We start from the raw sequence: 19,660 nt of genomic DNA, 5'->3' as shown, positions 1-19,660 counted from the left end.
TTATTTTTATTATTTAGTTGTAGGGTCTCTCTCTCTCTCTCTCTCTCTCTCTCTCTCTCTCTCTCTCTCTCGGTGTGTGTGTGGGTGGGGGGTAGGTGTAGGGTGGGGGGGGGGAGGGGGGGTGCCCTAGGGGGCCAGAAGAAGGCTCTGGATCCCTGAAGCTGGAGTTACAGGCATTTCTGAGTCACCTGGTCTAGATGCTGTGGACCAAACTCGGGGTCTCTGAAAGAGCAGCAAGTGGCTTTAGTTCTTAGGAACTGAGCCATCTCTCTAGTCCGTAGTGAACTCTTTTGAATCATCAGAAAGAACTTTTCTTCTGTGCCCCTGGGCACAAGGTCTTAATACCTGTGGCTGAAACACATTCCAGAAATACTTTCTGGGAGGAGAATAAGAGCTGAGCAGAAATGTTGACTGGGTTATCCTTAATCAAGGGATTAGCTCTTGGCTAGAGGATTGATTGAGAGACAACTGCTTCATGTGGGGAAAGTAGACAGCAAAATGGAGAAACTCTTCTGAGCAGCTGTCTTTAACGTCAACACTAAGCAAAGCTGCAGAGATGATGCCTGAGTGAAAATGTCCCAACAAGCCAGTTAGGAAAGACAGAACTCAAAGAGATCTCACGAGTTCCATAAAGGCACTGAATGCGCCTCAGCTGAACGTGTGGGCAGAGACAGTGCAGTACCCAGGCTGTACCTGAGCCCTGATGCCCACAGGGAGGGCGACCTGGCATCAAAGCTCTGACCTTCCTTCTTCTCTCCCATGCACACTCAGCCTCTTTCAGCTAACACCAATGGGCAAAGAAACCATTGTGCAGTCCTTGAGGACTAAGCCTGCAGGATGCCCTTCATGATGTACAGGACAGTGACAAGGAGATCTGCAGAGAAAGGGCAGACACACTGCACATAAGCCAACAAAAGCATCTTGCCAAGCCCAGTGATTTTTCTCCTGCTCATGTTTTTCAAATGTTTGAGATATTTTTATCTGTACATTGACCTAGAAAACCTCATTTCCAGCCCCAGCAGCTAAAAAGGAAGAAAGAGAAATAAGCCTAAGTATGAGAAGAAATTCATGCTACTTTATAGAACTTTTCCTCATAATGCATACCAAATTAATGGTCCACAAAGAAAAGCAATGGCTCTATAAGGGTTTCATTTTGTATTTCTGAATTCACATTCTGTGCATATTCAGCCACCCTGCTCATAGCACCAGGCTCATGTTCCTTTTGATATAAAAGGTCTGTGATCATTTGACAGTCAGGCCCTCCTTTAATATCTATACACTCTGCTTTATATTTCCAGATGTTTAAAGAACCACTTGGAGTCAGTTGATCCCCTAGAAAAGACACACGTGTGGTTAAGAGCCAGAAATCAAGACTACTTGGGTTCAAATCCTGACTCTATCATGAAGAAGCTGTATTACCCTGGGCAAATCAACCCTTGTAACTCTAGGCCCTGGTTTCCTCCTTTGTGGAAGGCAGTCCTAAATGGACACTTCTCCCAGGGTTAGCTCAAGATGGAGATGATGTGCCCACAGCCCAGTTTCTGGCATGCTCCTGCAGTCTGTAAAGAATGACTTGCTGTTCTTTTTTCCTCCTTGCTGTCTCCCCACTGCCCTTCCATTGCACCCCACGACTTCTCACAGACCCTCACCTTATCTGGCATGTCTCCTTCCCCTTTGCTCCTGTGTCATTCAGATCGTGAGCACGTCCAATGCCTCCCAAGCCGTCACACTGGTGTATGCTGTGGGCAATCAGAGCTCGTTCCTCAACGGCACCGTGGCCAGCAGCCTCCTTAGCCAGCTCTCAGCTGAGCTGGTGGGATTCTACCTCACTTACCCTCCACTCACCATCGCTGAACGTGAGTACGTGCGCCTCAGCCTCACGCAGAAGGGCCCCGTGGTTTCCCCTGGGGATCTTTCTTCACAAAACAGAAGCTCTGTTGTGCTATGCTACATGCTCTGTGTATTCTCTTCAGCAACTTGAAAATACTCAAAAGTGAGAGTTGACTTGACAAGAAGTTCATTGCACATTGCACACTGCAAGAAATGTGTGCTTGATGCTTACAATAAGCCTACAAGGTGGGTGTAACACGAAAAGAGAGTCTTGAAGGCCTCCCTTCCCCAAATTTTCACAGGGTATCCACTCTCCTGCAGGTTGCATTGGGATGTGGACACGTGGTCTGAGCAACGCCTGCCAGGGCATCAGTCCTTTGGGGTAGCCCAGGTTGCCATGGTTTTCTTCCCTGCCTCCCCCACATGTTCCCAGACCTTCAGGTCCAGCTAGCTACAGACTGCACAATGCAAACTTTGCGATCTGTGTCGTGACTTCCCTTGGAGTCCCCATAGTCCGAGGCCTTGGCTCTCTCTAGTGTTTGTTATGTAATCCTTGTTACTGCACAGTCAACATAGACTTTGAGGACAGTGCAGCCCTGTTTTGTCACTAGACACTTGCTGGTAGCTAAAGGAAGTGATGGTCTGTACTCTAAATTTAATCATTGCGTTTCACAATGTCTTTGGCAAAGGTTTCCTTTAAAAATATACCTATTAGCAAAATGTTTCATAATTTCTTTCTGTAGTTGTTTTGATACTATAAATAAATGTCATTGTTGTGTGTGTGTGTGTGTGTGTGTGTGTGTGTGTGTGTGTGTAAAAAGGTGTACTTGTCACTTAGCAACCACTGAGAAGTTTTTGGAATATATGTTTACTGGAAAGATCTTATAAATTTTCAGGCAGCAAGGATGACTCTGGACTTTCTAAAAAGATTACGTCAGCTGGGCAGTGGTGGTGCACGCCTCCAATCCCAGTAGTCAGAAGGCAGAGGCAGGTGGATCTCTGGTGAGGCTGAGGCCAGCCTGGACTACAGAATGAGTTTCAGAACAGCCAAGGCTACACAGGAAACCTGTCTCAACCCCCACCCCCATTCCCACCCCCCAAAAGAAAAAAGTTATAGAAGATAGCAGAATGCCACAGGGCAGCAGGTGCAGGAGTTACTTTCTTTTACCAGCTTGATAGTCTGATCATAATATCAATTAAGTTGAACCGAGCGGTAAGGGTTGAGAGAGTGGCTCAGTTGGTGAAGTGTTTGCTGTGCAAGCCTAAGAATCTGGGTTTGATCTCAGTACCCACATTTAAAAAAGAAAGCATGATGAGGTGTCACAATTATAAGACAAGACCTGGGCACAAGAGGATCTACGCCCTGCACAGCCAGGCTGGTCAAACCAACAAACTCAAGGGTCAGTGAGGAATCTGGTCTCAGAAAATAAGGTGGAGAGCAGTTGAGGAAGACACTTACCATCATCCTCTGGCTCACACACACACACATGCACACATGCACACACACCCACACCCACACACACAGGACTTAGTGAGCACTGACTATGTTAGGCACTGTGCAGAGTCCTTTACGTGTGTGTGACTTCTCATAGTCACCGTGCTGCTAAGGCAATGCTAACTTCCGCTCCCAGCGCTGGAGTACCCCATGTAAGCCGTTATCGTTGAAAAGATCCCTTTTAGAGGTAACCATTCCTTCTGACCTCCATGGTGCCGGATAAGCTAATCTGTACAGAGGAAGCCCCAGCTGAAGCAGGCTGCAACTGTGGATGTTGACAGTAAAGTTGCTCCACTTAAGAAGGCTCGGAGGGACAGCTTCAGAAAGAGACACTCTTGAACATGAGCTCCTTGTACGGGTTGTCCCTTCATGAGTCGCTTTTCTGCACAATGAGACAGTTTGACCTGTGTGCCACAGTGTTCCCGGAAACGGCAGTGCAAGACCTAACTGCCTGCCAGCTTGTCAGCTCTGTGTTTCCCATGATAGTATTCACTCATAAAACCTATCGAAGAAATTTGATGTATTCCTTAAATTTATTTTAGCCCTGGAATATCCTAACCTCGATACATCAGAGACTACGAGAGACTACTGGGTCATCACAGGTAACCTCTTTTTTTTTTTTTTTTTAATCCCCTCTTGTACCATCAGTTTGGTTTCTCTAAAGTTGTGTCATTTGGTGACAGGATCGGTACCTTTGGCCCTGCCTTATAAGTCAAGGGCTCCTTCTATAGCACTGGAAGGGAATGGGGAAGCTAAGAAAGGGCCCTGAAGATAATTACTGATAAATAATTCAAAGCTGTTACCTCAATGGTCCCATCCTCAGCCATTCACCCACAATGGCACTGGTGGGTGACGTCTGGGGCACACCTGTGTTAGTGGCTATCTGAACAGAAGCAGACCTTTCTGTACTGCCCTGCGAAACCCAAATCAAAGCCAAAAGTAGGGTACATGTGCACTGCTCCTTCTCGGGCAGGGCACCTGAGCCGCCACACACCAGTCCCCGTGCACCTTGATAATGAGGTCAAGTGGGAGCCGCAGAGCAAGAGTGGTCTGGTGGCATTTTCTTCTTTTCTCTTGACATTTTGCAGCTGAACATTATGAAATAGCAAAAGGCATTCTGTTTGTGTTTTTCCAAAGCCACGCGGTGGCTCTAAAACGAGAGAAACAACATTGTTGAAGCAAGTAGAGAGGGCAGATGTTCGTAGGCGGAAAGGTGGCCAGCTCAACCATCTGACTGAAACTGACAACTGAAACTTACCTTCTCCGTGTTCTGGGACTCTGAGACCAAGGCGCCAATGGGTTTGCGGCTTCCTCCCATCTCCTTGGCTTGAAGTTGGTCACTGTCCCCACCTGTTCGTCCCTCTGAGTCTGTCTGTGTCCTGATTTCCTTTTCCTATAAGGACACCAGACACACTGGATTAGGGCTCATGCTCATGACCTGATTTTTAATTCTCATTATTCCTTTATTATTTCCAAACACTGTCCCCCTGTGAATCTGGGAGAACATAGCGCCGCCTACTGTGAGGAGGCAGGGAGATCCTTCGAGACACGGATGTGTGTTTGAGTGAGCAGCCACCCTGAGCCCCGTTCCCTCATCCATCCATTGTTCTCTCACTGCTCATCGCAGCGTCTTCAGTTAACTACTAACAGAGTAACTAAAGAAGTACATTTTTAGCAGATTAGAAACCACCCTACTAGGATACAAGCCTGAGAGAGACAGTGCTCACCAAGCAACACATAAGCCTGTGGGTTACAGAGCGATACACAATCGTGTACCCTCCGCAAGCAATGGTGCCTTTCCCTCCATAGGGATTCCCTTCTCTCTGAACTTTACAGTTTAGGTTTGGTAATCACAATCCATCCTTACACACAGGCTGCCCTTGACAGCCACTGATGACACACACACATCCTCACCTCCCCATACCTTGCTGCGCCTTCATTTTAGTGCCATTACTGTAAGAGAAAGCCACACGTTCAGTCTTGCTTCTGGGAGCCCCTGGATCTTAGCCCCTCGTCACATTCACTTATGTAACCTCTTTCCTCATTGTAGTTGGTGATTCTGTCTCTCTGGTGGTGGCATCAATCACTTAGCACTTGTAAGGGACAGGAGTCGTGTTTTGGCAGGATTCTTTTGCCTTCCAGAGGAGCTGTGACTCCTTTCAAACTCCTGAGAAGCCTCTGCCAATCTGTTCTATCACAAAATAAAGGCTCATGACAGGGAGCCAGCGATGAGGGTCGTCGCTCAACCTTGTCCCCCAGACCATCACTGCAAGCTCTGTCCTTTTCAATTTGTGCCTACTTCCCTTTCTGCAGTTTCTATTGCAAACCAACTGGGCTTAGATGGAGTATTGTACACTTTCCCCCTCTTGCAGATGATGGGTCTTTCTTTGATGGAATGTCACCAGCGATGAGTGGCCCAGTCTCACTTTACAGAGAACTCAGGGGCTGTTCTGCCATCTTCAGATCCTGCAATTGGTTTTAGAGAAATGAAGCAAGATAGAGGTACCCAGATATTAGTGACTAGGGCCTGGAGGATAGCTCAGTCAGTTAAGTGCTTGTCATGCAGCTGTGAGGGTCTGGGTCTGATTCCCCAGAACTCACATCAAAGAAGAGTCAGAGTCAGAGTCAGAGTCAGAGGCAGAGGCAGAGGCAGAGGCAGAGGCAGAGTCAGAGTCAGAGTCAGAGGCAGAGGCAGAGGCAGGCAGATCCCTGGGGCTCACTGGCCAGCCTAGCTTATCGTTGAGTCAACAGGATATTGGCCACTAATAGATGTAAGAGCCCATCTCAGATGCATACACCTGCTCTTGTTTCACTCACCAGGGACAAAGTGTCCTAGCTCCAGGAATGAGTTAACTTTCTTCTTTTCTCACTTCTGCTTCTTGCTGTGTGTCCTAGAGGCAGTCCCCTGGGCCCTCTGGGTTCCACAGGCTCACCTGAAGAATGAGAGATGGGTATTAGCTGAGCACGAAGACTCTTGGAGTTTGAATGTGTGGGATTCAACCACAAATGAAGCAATTTAGCTCAAGTGCAGGGGGCTGACCCATGCCTGACGATGGATCTTAGAGGCCAGTGTGATTACAAATACAATGAGAAGGGAAGTATCACAGTCTTGGGCTTTTGTACCTCGCTTCTCTGAACCCAGCAGAGATTGCAAGACCCTCTCTATTCTGAGTCTGTAGTGACCACCAAGAATGGGTGGCAAGCAGGCCGTGGCTGATGTGCTGAGAGATGTGGGCACACACACACACACCTCCATGGCCTTCCAGAAAGGCCAACAGGTCAAGGAGAGTGTGCTGAGGTCAACAGGTCAAGGAGAGTGTGCTGAGGTCAACAGGTCGAGGAGAGTGTGCTGAGGTCCTTGGGGGAAGGCAGGGGAACCACATGCAGGGACACAGATCCAGTCCTTCCATGACATTTCTTCCTCTGTCAAGAATGTACCTAGCAAAGCAGGGTGGGGTGTGGGTATGCCAGCAACAGCTCCTATGTAATGGTGTTCTATCAAGTGTGTCCTATAGCACCACTGTTAAACATTCTTTACTGAATTATTTCTTCTTCCCAATCAGTAGTTCAGTCGAAAACTGAGGTCCCCGGGAAACTATGTGGCTCTGACAGTGAGAGCAACACAGCAGTGTTTATCTCTGTTTGCAGAGACTTGGCTGAAAAAAAACTACCTAGAGTCTCTCACCGGGGCCCTAGAACCATGCTTTATATCCTCCAGGGGGGTCATCTGGCATGTGTGGCTTCAAAGAAATAATTTCAGAGACCCAGCTGTGGGTTTTATTCCTCTCTTGACCCTCATATGAACATCATTCTTTGAGTGCCGTCTTTGATGGCTTGGTCTGGCCCAGTGTGGATTCTGTGATCGGTGCTGGCTGAGTGCAACACCCTGCTGGATTGGCCACTACAGAGACAACATGCTCTTTAGGAGAGGTTGTCTTCATATCTTGGTGGTTGGATGGTGTTCATGATACTGGCTGGACTGTGTTGGAACCAACTCTACCAAATGAAGGCTCCTCCATTCTATCCCCCAAGCCCTTGTGAGTTCTCGTTGCTTAAAAAAAATCATCAACTTGAACACCTGAAAGTTGGGGTGTGACTGTGTCTGAGGGCACTGTTTGCATGCTTGGGGTGAAGCTGCTTCCTGAGGGATATAGAACAGGGGTTGGTCTCTGGACATCGATGAGCAGTTGTCCCTGTAGAAAGCTGCAGAGAAGCCCTAGCGCTCATTACAACTGTCCTCCATGCACTAGCATTGGCTTGTAACTCCACTGTCAGTGTCTCTCCTGGTGCCCCCAGATAGTCTAGGTAATGGCTGCTGAGATGGAAAGTGCCAAGGAAAGGAAAGATCACATGTGCCTTCCACGTACAGGGCCAAACTGCCTTATACATCCTGTTCCCTTTGACCTTTAGAGCCCATTAGCCGTGTCCCCTTCCTTGGCCTTTCTACAGAGGATTGGATTCCAGTGACCTGCTGAAGGCCCCATAATCGATAAGAAGGAAGGAAAAGCACCCTCCATCCACTAAGTTGTCTTATTCTTGAACGGGCGAGGACCTGAGGGGGCCCTGGGCAGCTTTAGGGACAAACAACAGAAGGATCCTACCTAGGAGGGCATTGAACAGCATAGCTTGCCCAAATGCATGTGCTCAGTTCCAGGATGGCTCTATGAACCCTCGACAAAGCTGTTGAGAAAGACAAGCCCTGAGTCAGGGTTTGCAAGTGAGACCCTAAGTAGCTACATCTGCAGCCTGGCTGTGGTCCCTGTGAACTCTACCCCATGTATCATCCCTACAAGTTCAGGTTTGATGCAGCAGTGTTCTTGATGCCACAGCTCACAGAAGAAAAGCACAAGCTTAGGTATACGAGCTTGGGTTCGTACCCTGACTCTGCTACTTACCAGCTGTCTTGGTTGCTAACTTTACCAACATATGTAGCACATAGGCAAGGATTCTTAACACATGGCATGCCTTGGAGGAGAAGTGACGTCAGAGTATGGAGAGGGAGTTGGTAAGATTGGCCAATGCCCAGTGCAAGGTAGGACACGGTAGCCCTTCTCAGCCATGCAAGGCAAGCGGTAGTGTATTTATCTAGTCAGCAGGGAATCTGGGCTCTGAGCATCTCCTCTGCCTTCTGCATCCTCAGTGCTGCAGGGTGTGGACAACTCGCTGGTGGGGCTCCACAACCAGAGCTTTGCCCGAGTCATGGAGCAGCGCCTGGCCCAGCTGTTCATGATGTCCCAGCAACAGGGTCGGCGGTTTAAACGGGCCACCACCTTGGGAAGCTACACTGTGCAGGTAAGTGTGTGTGCTGGGGTTTTCTAATGACCGTGAGGTGTTTCCTGGGACTAAAGAACCACATGTGCCCAGAGGTGCATCCATGCTGCCAACTGACTTAGGCTTCTCTATCAACATTCCACTGCAGCTTTTGAGGCTGAGTCGGTATCTTTATCCTTTGCTGTCGGTAACTAGATTATAGGAAGGCGTCTGTATCCATTCAGGGATTCATGAAGCAGAGTTTCCCAAGTCTCCTCACACTCTCCTGTCAATTCCTTGTGCCTCCCAAAGAAACTACTAGCACAAACTTCTCTGAATTAGTTTTAAGGGACTTGAGTCGTCAGGAGAGCAGCTGTCCCTGCAGGGGCTGCCCACCCCTTCCCCACACACCTGACCCAGTTCCTCCTAGAGTGAGAATGTCCTTAGCATATTTGAACTAATCCAGAGAGGGTTGAATATGATTAATTTCACTCTTCACCATTGAGAACCCATCTCTAACATGTTATGCTAATTGAAAAAGCTCTGTTGATCTTGGTATCACACTATAGATGACCTCCTGGTAGTGTGGCCTTCCATCGGCCACACTATGAACTGCTAATTGACAGCCGGCTGTGTATTTCATAGTTGTACAGTGTCAAGCTGCCTGTGTGGAAATCGCAGACGTTAGCACAGTCTGTCTGAAGATCACATCCCCATGACTTCTTGAAGGTCATAGATCTTCCCTCCCTGCATGAGTTGCATCAACCCCAGTAGATACTCTGTCTCCTTATGAGCAACGGTGCTCTGTGCTCATTGTCCTGTTGGATGTCTGCTCCATGACAGGCCATCCCTGGGGAAAAGGATGGTCCACGTCACAGGATTGTGTTTTCACCTCTGTAGGTCTGTTCCAGGTAAGCCCTACAATTCATGGTTCTCCTAATGACAGAAAGCAAGTCACTGGTGAGCACCTGACTGTGAAATGGGATTTGCATCAGTCCAGGGGAGAAAGGATCATCTTACATGCCCAGTGCTACTTGCAATCCTAACAATTCCGCATTCTCAGAGATTCCAGAGAGACTGTAGCTCTCCAGAAAGTCAGAGTGAAGCAAGTGGGGTTTCTTTCCTTTCTTACTGCAAGTCTCTCCATATAGAAGCTATAAATTGCCTCTGGCATCACACCTGGGTAAATCTTGGTAAGAAGTCGGAAATGAGTGGTGTTAACAAATATATAAATTACCACTCACCCTGCCAGGTTGTTCAAATACTGCCCACCTCCTACCCCACTAGGGAAAGGAGTAACATGGCCAAGCCGCCTCCCAAAATCGCACGATGGATCTTCCGTTATCCTTCCACCCAAAGGTCTTTCTTCTGGGCTGAGATGATTATAGAAGATGACTTCCCTTCATAAGTATGGAGATTTTGGTAGCTAGAATTTAAAGTTATTTCTGCAGTTGATGTATCTGGGAAGATGGCTCTGTGAATGAAGCTCTTGCCTCTCAAGCAGGAACACCTGAGTTTGGATCCTCAGGCCACACAGAGGAAGCAGGGCTTGGCAGCACACACCTGTAATGCCAGGACTGGAAGGGCAGAGACAGGAGGATCCTGGGAGTTCACTACCAGCTGGCCAAGCTAACTTAGTGAGCTCCAGGTTCAGTGAGAGACTCTGCCTCAAAAACCAGGGAGAGTAGTGATAGAGGAAGACACCTAAAGCAAGAGCAACACACACATGCACGCACGCGTGCGCACACACACGCACACACACACACACACACACACACACACATACACACACACTCCTTTCCAAGTTGGCCATGGTTCTGCATTTTGTATTAAATCAGTCATGAATTTTCTACATAGACTTTACCCCCATGTGCAGATCCTTAAAAATATGATATATTGTTTTTCCTGTCTCAAATTTTATATTCTATAATTTGTGATCCACATTCATATGAACTGGAATAGTTTGTTCGTTATATTCTATTATGTGACTTTCCATAACTCATTTATTCAGTTTATTACTAATGACTTTTAGAGATTTTTTCAGAGATTTTTGTTGTGTTGTGGTTGTGGTGGTGGTGAATGATCTTACTGTAAACATTTTTGTAATATCTTTTTATGTGCTATGAAACTCAACATCTACAATATATACTCTGAAAGTACAGTAGTGTAATGTTTATCAATTGCTAATTCTAAGAGCTAAAAGTTGGAGCCCAACTGTTCAGTGTTTCTGCATCCATTCAACAGAACACTATATCCATATCTAAATATGTGCTTTTTTATTAATAATTGTCAATTTGTAATTCCAAATGTTAAAAGTCTAACAACATAGAGCCTGTTAGGCAATCTTCTGAGGCAGATAAGTGAACGTCATGTGGAGAGGACTGCTTCTGCTTTTGAAACATAATAGGCCATTTAAAGATGCAAGTAAAAATGGCGAGCTACAGGCCTCTGAAATGGCTCAGCAGATAAAGGCCCCTGGTACCAAGCCTGTGGACCTGAGTTCAAGTCCTTGGACCCACATGAGAGAAGTAGAGAACCTATTCCTGCAAGTTGTCCTCTAACCACATATGCATCATGTCACATGTGTGTGTATACATGCACACATAAATGTAAGAAAATTAGGTATGATGTCATGTAGAGAGTATGGTGATTTTACAAGATAATAAAGAAAAGGTTTGTGTAGAAAATCCACAGATTAAAAACAAAAGCTCCAAGATGGTAATAGTTCTTTGCTGTTGGAGGGAGAGCTATACATTATTTTAATTTTTAATTGCTTGATGCTTTTTCATCTGAATGTAATTTTGAAGTAAACAAACAGACTTTACACAGTTGTTTTAGAAAAAAATACTTCAGTTTCCAAGTACTGTTTTTATCAGAGATCTTCTCAATTATATAGACAGGTTGGCCTCCCACACCCCCCACCTCCCCACCGCCCCCCCCCCCCCCGCCACCATCCTTTCAGTCAATTGAAGATTTTTTAAATTAAGCACCTTGTTTGGGGATAGCCTAGCATGTCCTGAATTAACATGGAGGCCTATTTTCAAATGAGGCCAGAGCTCAGTGGAGGCTGGGAAACAGCCCTCTTCCCAGCTTCAAACTGCTTTCCAGATGTTGCCGTTTTTTTCAAAGCCTCCTTTCTCCTCCCAGCTTCCCGTTCCAGGGATAACAAGCTTCCAGAGACTCTGTCTTTAGGGAGGATCACAGGCCTAATGCCTAGCCTGTCTCTGTGGGTCCACTAGGGAACAGCAGGCCTCAGCAGGCCTGAGATGAGCCTTCTGATGGCTCAGGGGCCTGCAGAGCCACTCCAAGATGCTCTGGCAGGACACCCCCTCTCTTTTTCTGAAAGATGGTAAAGATGCAGCGAGTGCCAGGACCAAAGGACCCAGCAGAGCTGACGTACTACACTCTGTACAATGGGAAGCCATTGCTGGGGACTGCAGCAGCCAAGATCCTGAGCACCATTGACTCCCAGAGGATGGCCTTGACCCTGCATCACGTTGTGCTTCTACAAGCTGACCGTAAGGAGTCTTTTCATTCATTCCTTCAATGTCATTAAATGTTCTCTGTGCATCACATAACGATTATTCTCTGTGTATGCCTATATCAATGGTCTTACAGCTGAGCGTAGTTCAGTTCTGTGAGGTTTGAATAATCAATTGGCTGTGTTTCCCGTTAAAGCAATTGGCTTTAGGAAAGGGATATGGCTTGCACTAGTTAGGAGATGGTGGGTAATAATATCACTTTATCCCCAAGTACTTCCTGCTCTTCCCCCTCAAATCCAGGATAATCTAGCTACAAAAAATGTATCTGCAGCTGAGATCATATGTATGTGCTGAGGGAATTAAGGATGATTTGACTCAGTGAACATTCAGTTCTGTTTGAACTATGTTTAGTACAGGAGAACATCAAAAGTGGTTCCTGGTTCCGGCTCTGAGGGGCAGTGTTGCTGATGCATAGGGCTGGCCGAGGGACCTGCAGAGGGAAGGGTTGCTTTGAAGGGGCCTCTGGAACCAGGCACAGAAGAAGGGTATTAAACCAACGCTCTCTCTGTGGTTGCTATTGTGCCACTTGCTCCACTTATTTACCTTATATTCTACTAAGGCTCTGTTTATTCATCTCCAAACCATAGGAGGGGAAACAGGTTCATAAAAAGTAGAATAACCTATTTCTTACCCGACACAGAACCAGCGCTTAGCCAAGACATCAATCTGGATATTTCCAACTTCAGACCTATGTTCTTAGTTGTGTCATACTTTTAAGAGCTCATTAAAGGAAGAGGGCAAGTGTGTATTCCAGAAAAACATCTTGAGTTAAAATGCAGGGCAGATGTACCAGGTGTGTCTGGGACACAAGTAGTTTGAGTGGCCCAGGGCAAAACCAAAATCAGGTAGAATATTTAATGGAGGTAGGAAGGAGTGTTGAATGGAAGTACACAACGGGCTGTGGAGGGGCTCTAGAAGATTCTAAGCAGGAGACTGGTTCTATAAGAGGTTCCCATTACCAAGGGGAGCTAAGTGGACAGCGCTGTCCCAGATGGAAGTAGTTAAGTGATCACAGGATCTGTGAGGACGTTCTATGGTGCCCCATGCATTGGGGACCCAACTAAAGTTATAGCCAATGTGGGACAGAGAGAGGGCAGGACATGAAAGTGGGATGTTGTGTGTGGCATTTTAGTATTCAGCAACATGCCGAGCATGGAAGGGTGTGGTGGAAGGGCAGTTCCCATGGGCTTTCTTGATGGTGTCCACTCCCCCCAAAGAGCATCAGGTTGGTTCATGGCTGACTCATGACTTTCTCTTCCTCCTTCTCCTCCTCTTCCTTACCTACTACCTCCTCCTCCTCCCCCTTCTCCTCTTCCTCCTGTCTCTTGCTTTCACTGGGAATGATTGGGTGACAAATATCTCATGCTTGGCTGGTACATCATCACAGACACACCTGTACTAAGGAATGATGACAGCCCTTCTCTGCAGTCTTGTTTTTGAAATGTTGCTTTCAGCTGTGAGTCTTTTCTCCATTTCCCTCTTCAAGACCTCTGTTCTTGTCAGTTTCTGGTCACCACTTCCTGTGTTCTGTCGTCTTTTCTACATAAGTTCCCCCGAAGTTCTGTCCTCAGTGTTCATGTCTCTTCCTCCTCCCTCATCCCACACTCTGAAGAACAAATCACAGGTAAAGGAAAGAGGTGGAATGCTAGGCCTGGAGAACTGGGTGGATTCTGAGTGCTTTGTGGAACAGGGCTAATGGGTTCAAACAACAGATTTTTATGGCTAGAAGGGATGGAGGAGATCAGAGGAAATCGGGGAGACTTGTAGGTGTTGCCTTGAGCTCTGGTTGTGGTGTCATTTGTTGAGATGCAGAAGGTGTGGATTTCATGGCTTGGATGGGAATCGGGGAGATGGAGGTGTATGTTAAATTTGAATGTCTGCTAGAGGACCACATGGGAGCCAAGAGAGAGAGTGTCAGGTGACATCAGCATTCAGAGCTGAGGGAACAAGTAAAAATGAATGAGAGAGCAACTGAGCAAGAGGGAAGACCATGAAACTTCCTGGGAAGTCTGTGTGTGGAAGAGCGAGAGTCAACAGAGGGTCCCGAGGAATGGCAAGGGGCTGGCAGGAGATGCAGGGGACAGGAGGGCTTGGAAAACAAGTGTGTGTGGCGGTGGGGAGGCTGAAGAGATGGCCCAGAAGTTAAGAGCACTTACTACTCTTGCAGAGAACTCAAGCTCAGTTCCTGGTACCCACACAGGGAAACTCACAACTGCCTGCAACTTCAGCTCCAGAAAGGAAGTGTGCATGCACATGCGCGCGCACACACACACACACACACACACACACACACACACACAGAGAGAGAGAGAGAGAGAGAGAGAGAGAGAGAGAGAGAGCGCACTCATGGAAAGGTTGGTAAGAAGAGGTTTGTGATGGGGCAATAGTGACAACAGGGAAGATGACTAGGGCAGTTGTATGGGGTGCACTGAGACATTGGGTGAGTTTGGTTATTCATGGGGATGCTGTAAAAGAGGGAGTAGGTGGTAAACAGGGAAGAGAGAGGGGAAATTTGTAAGCCAGAGTCCTCAAGTGAGCAAGGGGGTTGGACCTAGCGCACAATTGGAGATACCACATGGACCTTCCTGTTATAAGAAGAAAGAAAACAGTATGTACAGGGTATATTTGGTAACTGAGGTCTGAGGATGGGATCTAATTGGTTCTGTTCTCTCGGGGCATCATGAAATGAAGTTGACAGCTGAGCTTAAGGCTAGAGACAGATTTGGGCATTGCGGGTTGCCAAGGCAACCTCATCCTTTTTTCCCCTGCAATGTCCATGTAATTCCTTCTCCTCTTTTGAAATCCCAGGCCCAGTGCAGAGGAGATGGCTCAGTGGGTAAGAGAATGGGGATCTGAGTTCAAATCCCCTATATCCACATGAAAATGTGGCTGTGTAACTGTGTGTACCAATAACCCAAACTTAGTAGGGGTGGAAACAAGTGGATTAGTGGGGTTTTCTTGGCCCAGTGTAGCCCTAGGTTTAGTAAGAGACCCCATCTCAAGGCAATAAGGCAGAGAGTGACCGTGAAGGATACCTAATCTCCTCCACCAGCCTCCATCTATACTGGAGCATGGGTACTCATCTATACCATACCCAAGTACCCTATATCCCCCTGCAGTCCTCTCTAGACACCCAAGGACACTCCACCATACTCTGGGCATTGGGTAACCTGCCTCACTGGCTCGTTCTCTCTGTCATTTTTCTGGTCCCAGCTATCTGCTCCATTTGGTCTGTTTGTTCTGGGACTTCCTTTCTTCTCCAGACCTGTGGTCCATGGGAAAGGATGAAGAGACCTGTCCTCAGTGAGGGCAGGAAGTAAACAAGCTTTCGAGCCCCACATTGGGCGCCAGATGTTGACTCTGTTTCTTAGCAATTAAACTTTATTATGCAACCCAACTAGCTTATAAAAGAAGGAAAAAGGTTAAAGGGACGAAAGAGTGAACCTTCCGGTAGCCGTTCCACGGGACGGATCCTTAGGTGTCTCTCTGGCCGGCGTGCTGATCCAGCTTGTCCGCTGCTCCTGCACGCTCTCCCTGCAGCCGACTTTGTTTTCCTCCCTTCCCCAACTCCCTCAGTCACGTGGGAAGGACCGGCTCCTTCTCCCGGTGAGGGTCCATTAGAAAGACAATAGACCAGGTGGGGTTCCCAGGTCTGCTTCCAGAATTCCAAACCCAGGATGGCTCCACTCAGTCTGTCACAAGCTATTCATGGGGTGCCCAAGGGTAAAGCCCACCAAGACTGCTCCCACCTGTGACAAAGCTTACTCCTTCCCACACAAGCACCAAGGGAAGGGGCTGAGGCGGACCTTGCTGATGGTGCTTGGTGGAGACAATGGAAGGTGATAAGAGAAAGGGAAAGAAGAGGGATTCACATCAAATTACATGGGTGGAGCCTTCTGGACACAGGTCCAGGTGTTGAAGGATGACAGGGAGATTGGGCTAAGGATGCAGACTCCGCTGCCCACTCCCAAAGCCATATCACTTTGACCCTTCACCCTCACATCTTTGTCTCCGACTCCCTGGCTCTCTCGGGTCTCTTCAATAACCCGCACATCAAATGCCATTCTTCATTTCTTTGTTCTCTCCATCTTTGTCAGTAGCTCTTCTGCACCACCATTAGGATCACTGTAATGAGATTCCTCGAAGTGGCTCTTCACGGTAGCTCCTGCTCAACCCAAACTCGGGTCTCTTTCTAGCCTGGTCTCCAGGGATCCTGGCTTGCTCTCTATTGCTGGGGTCCACACTACAAGCAAAAGTTACCCGGGGAGGAAAATGGTTTATTTCATTTTACACTTCCATGTCATAGTCCATCACTGAGGGAAGTTGGGGCAGGAAGTGAAGCAGAGATCGCAGAGGAACACAGCTTGCTCCTCATGGCTTGTTCAGCTTTCTTTCTTATACCACCCAGGACCACCTGCGCAGAAGAGGCACCACCCACATTTGACTAGGCCCTCCCACAGTCAAGAAAATAACCCACAGACATTCCTACTTGCTAGTCTGTGGGGACATTTCTTTTTCTCAATTGCATTTCCTTCTTCCCAGATGACCATAGCTTGTGTCAAGTTGACAAAAAGCTAAACGAGCACACCAGGCTAGTCTTCCTGCCACACAGCCTGCTTTCCACTTCCTGTCTACTGCTTCAGCCTCCAGAGCATGCTCACTATTCGCCATCCTTGTCCCGAGTGGACATGTTAAACAGGACAAGTAAATACGCTAGATGGTGCTAAGTGCCATGGAGAGCATAGGCAGGAAGGGCTGTGTACACAGAGGAGGTGAAGCTGTGGGAAGGGCTGTGTACACGGAGGAGGTGAAGCTGTGGTTTAAGTTGCTGTGGAATATGGAGAAGATCAGCGGATGGCCAGCTAAATGTGAGGTGGGAGGGGACAGAGAGATTCCCGGAGCTATCTGGGACCTGGGTCCAAACAGAGTACGGCATGAGGCTGAGTAAGGGGGTCCACAGGAAGGAAGAGTGGAAGTGGTGAGGCCTGAGGCACAGCAGAGGCCTCACCAGACTTCATGGGCTGGCCCTGAGTGGAGGAGAAGCCGCAGGAGGGCTTGGGCAGGAAAGCTGTGTAGACTGAACACATACTCCTCAGAATCACCCTCTATCTACTCACCCAGCTATAGACTGCAACATTTGAGAAAACAAGCTTGGAACACGGTCGAGTGGATTCCCTCTCCTTTTAGCATCCTTTTAGCCTGTGTTTACACTGTTGGGATCCTCCTGGCAAATGCTTATGTTAAGTGCGAGCTTGAGCACACAGACAGATGTAGACTCACACTTCCGTTCATGTGTGATGGCTTAGAAGGGACCAGAGTGGTTTTAAAGACCTGACTTTCACAACCTGCCCAATCACCTTGGCTCCCAGTTCCTCACCTGTGAGCCAGGATGAGCCCGGTATGCAGGCAGAGGCTGTGTCACTGCGTCTGGTGCCGAGGAGGCACTCCAAGCTTACACATCATTTTCTCCCCTTCCGTGTCCTCTACTGACCCTCTTGCAATTTAAATGACCACTCATGCCATTTCACACTGCCCATGGCCTTGTAATTTTAGGTCCCATGCCAATGAATACATTGGGTTTGGATGACTTCAGTTGACCTAATTTTAATATCATTTCCACCACTAAAGGAATTTATTAATGTGCATAAGATAAATCTGTTTTCTCCCTCACTGAAGTAGAAGAGAAGGATTTTTACATAATGTACCAAAAGGAAAGTCATTCACCCAAACAATAAAACCAAATAAAATCAGAGCATGAAACTGTTCCATCCTCACTACTTATGTACATATGTAAGAATTTGCTATGTTTGTACATATTGGTAAATATGTATGCATGAAGAATATACTCTGATGCACCACACATCTATCTCCATCACGTGATGAATCTGATACCTTGATCTCCATCAAGATGAAATAGCCTAACCTGAAAAAGGCACTGGTGAGACTTTCCAGAGAAGCTCTGAGCTTTAGAAAACGTTAACGGCCCAGACTCACATATAAATACAAGCTACTAAGAGCAGTGGCAATTAAACGCAATGTCAACAGAGGCACATTATCTAATGAGCTGTTTTCAGAAGTTAATAATGTGATTAATCACTGATTGATACAAATCATGGAAAGAGTAACTCTTCTGTACTAATAGGAGGAGCCCGAGGGCAGCCAGATAGCAGGCAGGAGGAGCTGGCTAACAAGGGACCAGCTGAAGTGGTTGAAGTCAGGGGAGGGCCAGCTGGCTCCTCAGACAGACTGTCCCCATGTGGTGCGGAACATGGGGCTTTTGTGCTGCAGGGTATAAGTCCTCAGCTTGGAGAGCCAAGCAGCCAAGGAAAAAGACTCATGCTAACCAAACACATAAGACTGTAAGTAAATTAACTTAAAAACACAGACTAGAATTACTATAGAAATGAGATTTTTTTTTTCCTCCTAGCTTGGTCTCATTGCGACAGGTAGAATAGCAGTTTACGTTCTCAACCCTTGAGCTTCTGGTTAAGTATCCATTATGTGTAAGTCCCTGTCATAGGTCCTGAGGATGCCCCACTGAACACCACACACACACACACACACACACACACACACACACACACACACACACTTATAGTGGAGCGCTGACAGAAGATGAACAAATGCCCATGGTGACATGTGTTTTAGAGCCTTGCTGCTGTGACCAGAGGCCTGGCACAGAGACATCACCAGCAGCCTGTAGGAAAGGCCGACTCCTGGGAGGGCCTGATGATGGTGTCAGGATTCGTGTGCAGGATTCTGGATGAGCAGTCAGCGCTGCTGGCGAGGTGAGGGTCCACCTAGCTGCGGCAGAGGAACAGGGATGCATCTCAGGAAGAGCAGATGACGGAGGGAGAGAACCAAGAAGTGTTGTGTTCTGGGGGCCAGTGAGATGGCTTTGTGGGCAATGGAACTTGCTGCACAGCCTGATGGTCTGAGATTGATTCCCCAGGATCCACCTGGTGGAGAGACAGAGCTAACTAACTATTAGTTGTCCTCTGTCCTCTGGCTTTAGTGACAGTGTCACCAAGCTGGGACGGTCAGCTGAAACCCAGTGGCCTGCCACCAAGCCTCAACACTAGCAACCAGGACACGCTCCCATGGGCGAGTTCCTCTTCATCTTTGGCTTCTCTCAAGATCACTGCAGACTTCACCTCTTTCCTGTTGCGAGTCCCGCAGGCATTGGTCTAGGCTCCAGTTTTTCTTATTCCACTTCTGAAAGTGGTCCTTTAGATTTGGCTGAAATGTTTCCTAAAACTCCCTGTTTGTAATCCTGGGAGAGGCTCACTCACTTCACATCACGGAATTTCCCTTTTCCCCGCATTTTCCTAGCACAACCTAATAAAAGAGGAAAGACTTGTGCAGTAAACGCCCGTGTACTCACTCCCTAGGGCTCACCGATAACACTTTACTATTGTTTTTAATCCCATGTTGGTTTATCTTTCTTCCCTCCATCCCCTGCCCCATGTATTTCAAAGTGAGTCACAAACTCAACTCTAAACACGTTGGCATGCGTATTATCGACCAGAATTTTCTATCTGCT

At 47.5% G+C, this 19,660-nt stretch overlaps 1 protein-coding gene across 1 annotated transcript in view; it reads left to right on the top strand.

Annotated features, from left to right (window-relative positions):
• Kiaa1549l (KIAA1549 like) overlaps window positions 1-19,660 on the top strand; it is a 248,992-nt gene that overhangs the window by 156,730 nt on the left and 72,602 nt on the right. Inside the window, exons 7-10 of the mRNA XM_051144264.1 lie at window positions 1,694-1,856; window positions 3,868-3,927; window positions 8,466-8,617; window positions 11,922-12,093. Of these exons, the coding sequence (XP_051000221.1) occupies window positions 1,694-1,856; window positions 3,868-3,927; window positions 8,466-8,617; window positions 11,922-12,093 (547 nt within the window). The remainder of the gene's footprint in view (window positions 1-1,693; window positions 1,857-3,867; window positions 3,928-8,465; window positions 8,618-11,921; window positions 12,094-19,660) is intronic.

Source organism: Acomys russatus, chromosome 4, assembly GCF_903995435.1.
Source record: "Acomys russatus chromosome 4, mAcoRus1.1, whole genome shotgun sequence".
Taxonomy (NCBI): Eukaryota; Metazoa; Chordata; class Mammalia; order Rodentia; family Muridae; genus Acomys; species Acomys russatus.
The sequence above is the reverse complement of the archived record's forward strand: the minus strand, read 5'-3'. Positions and strand labels throughout refer to the sequence as shown.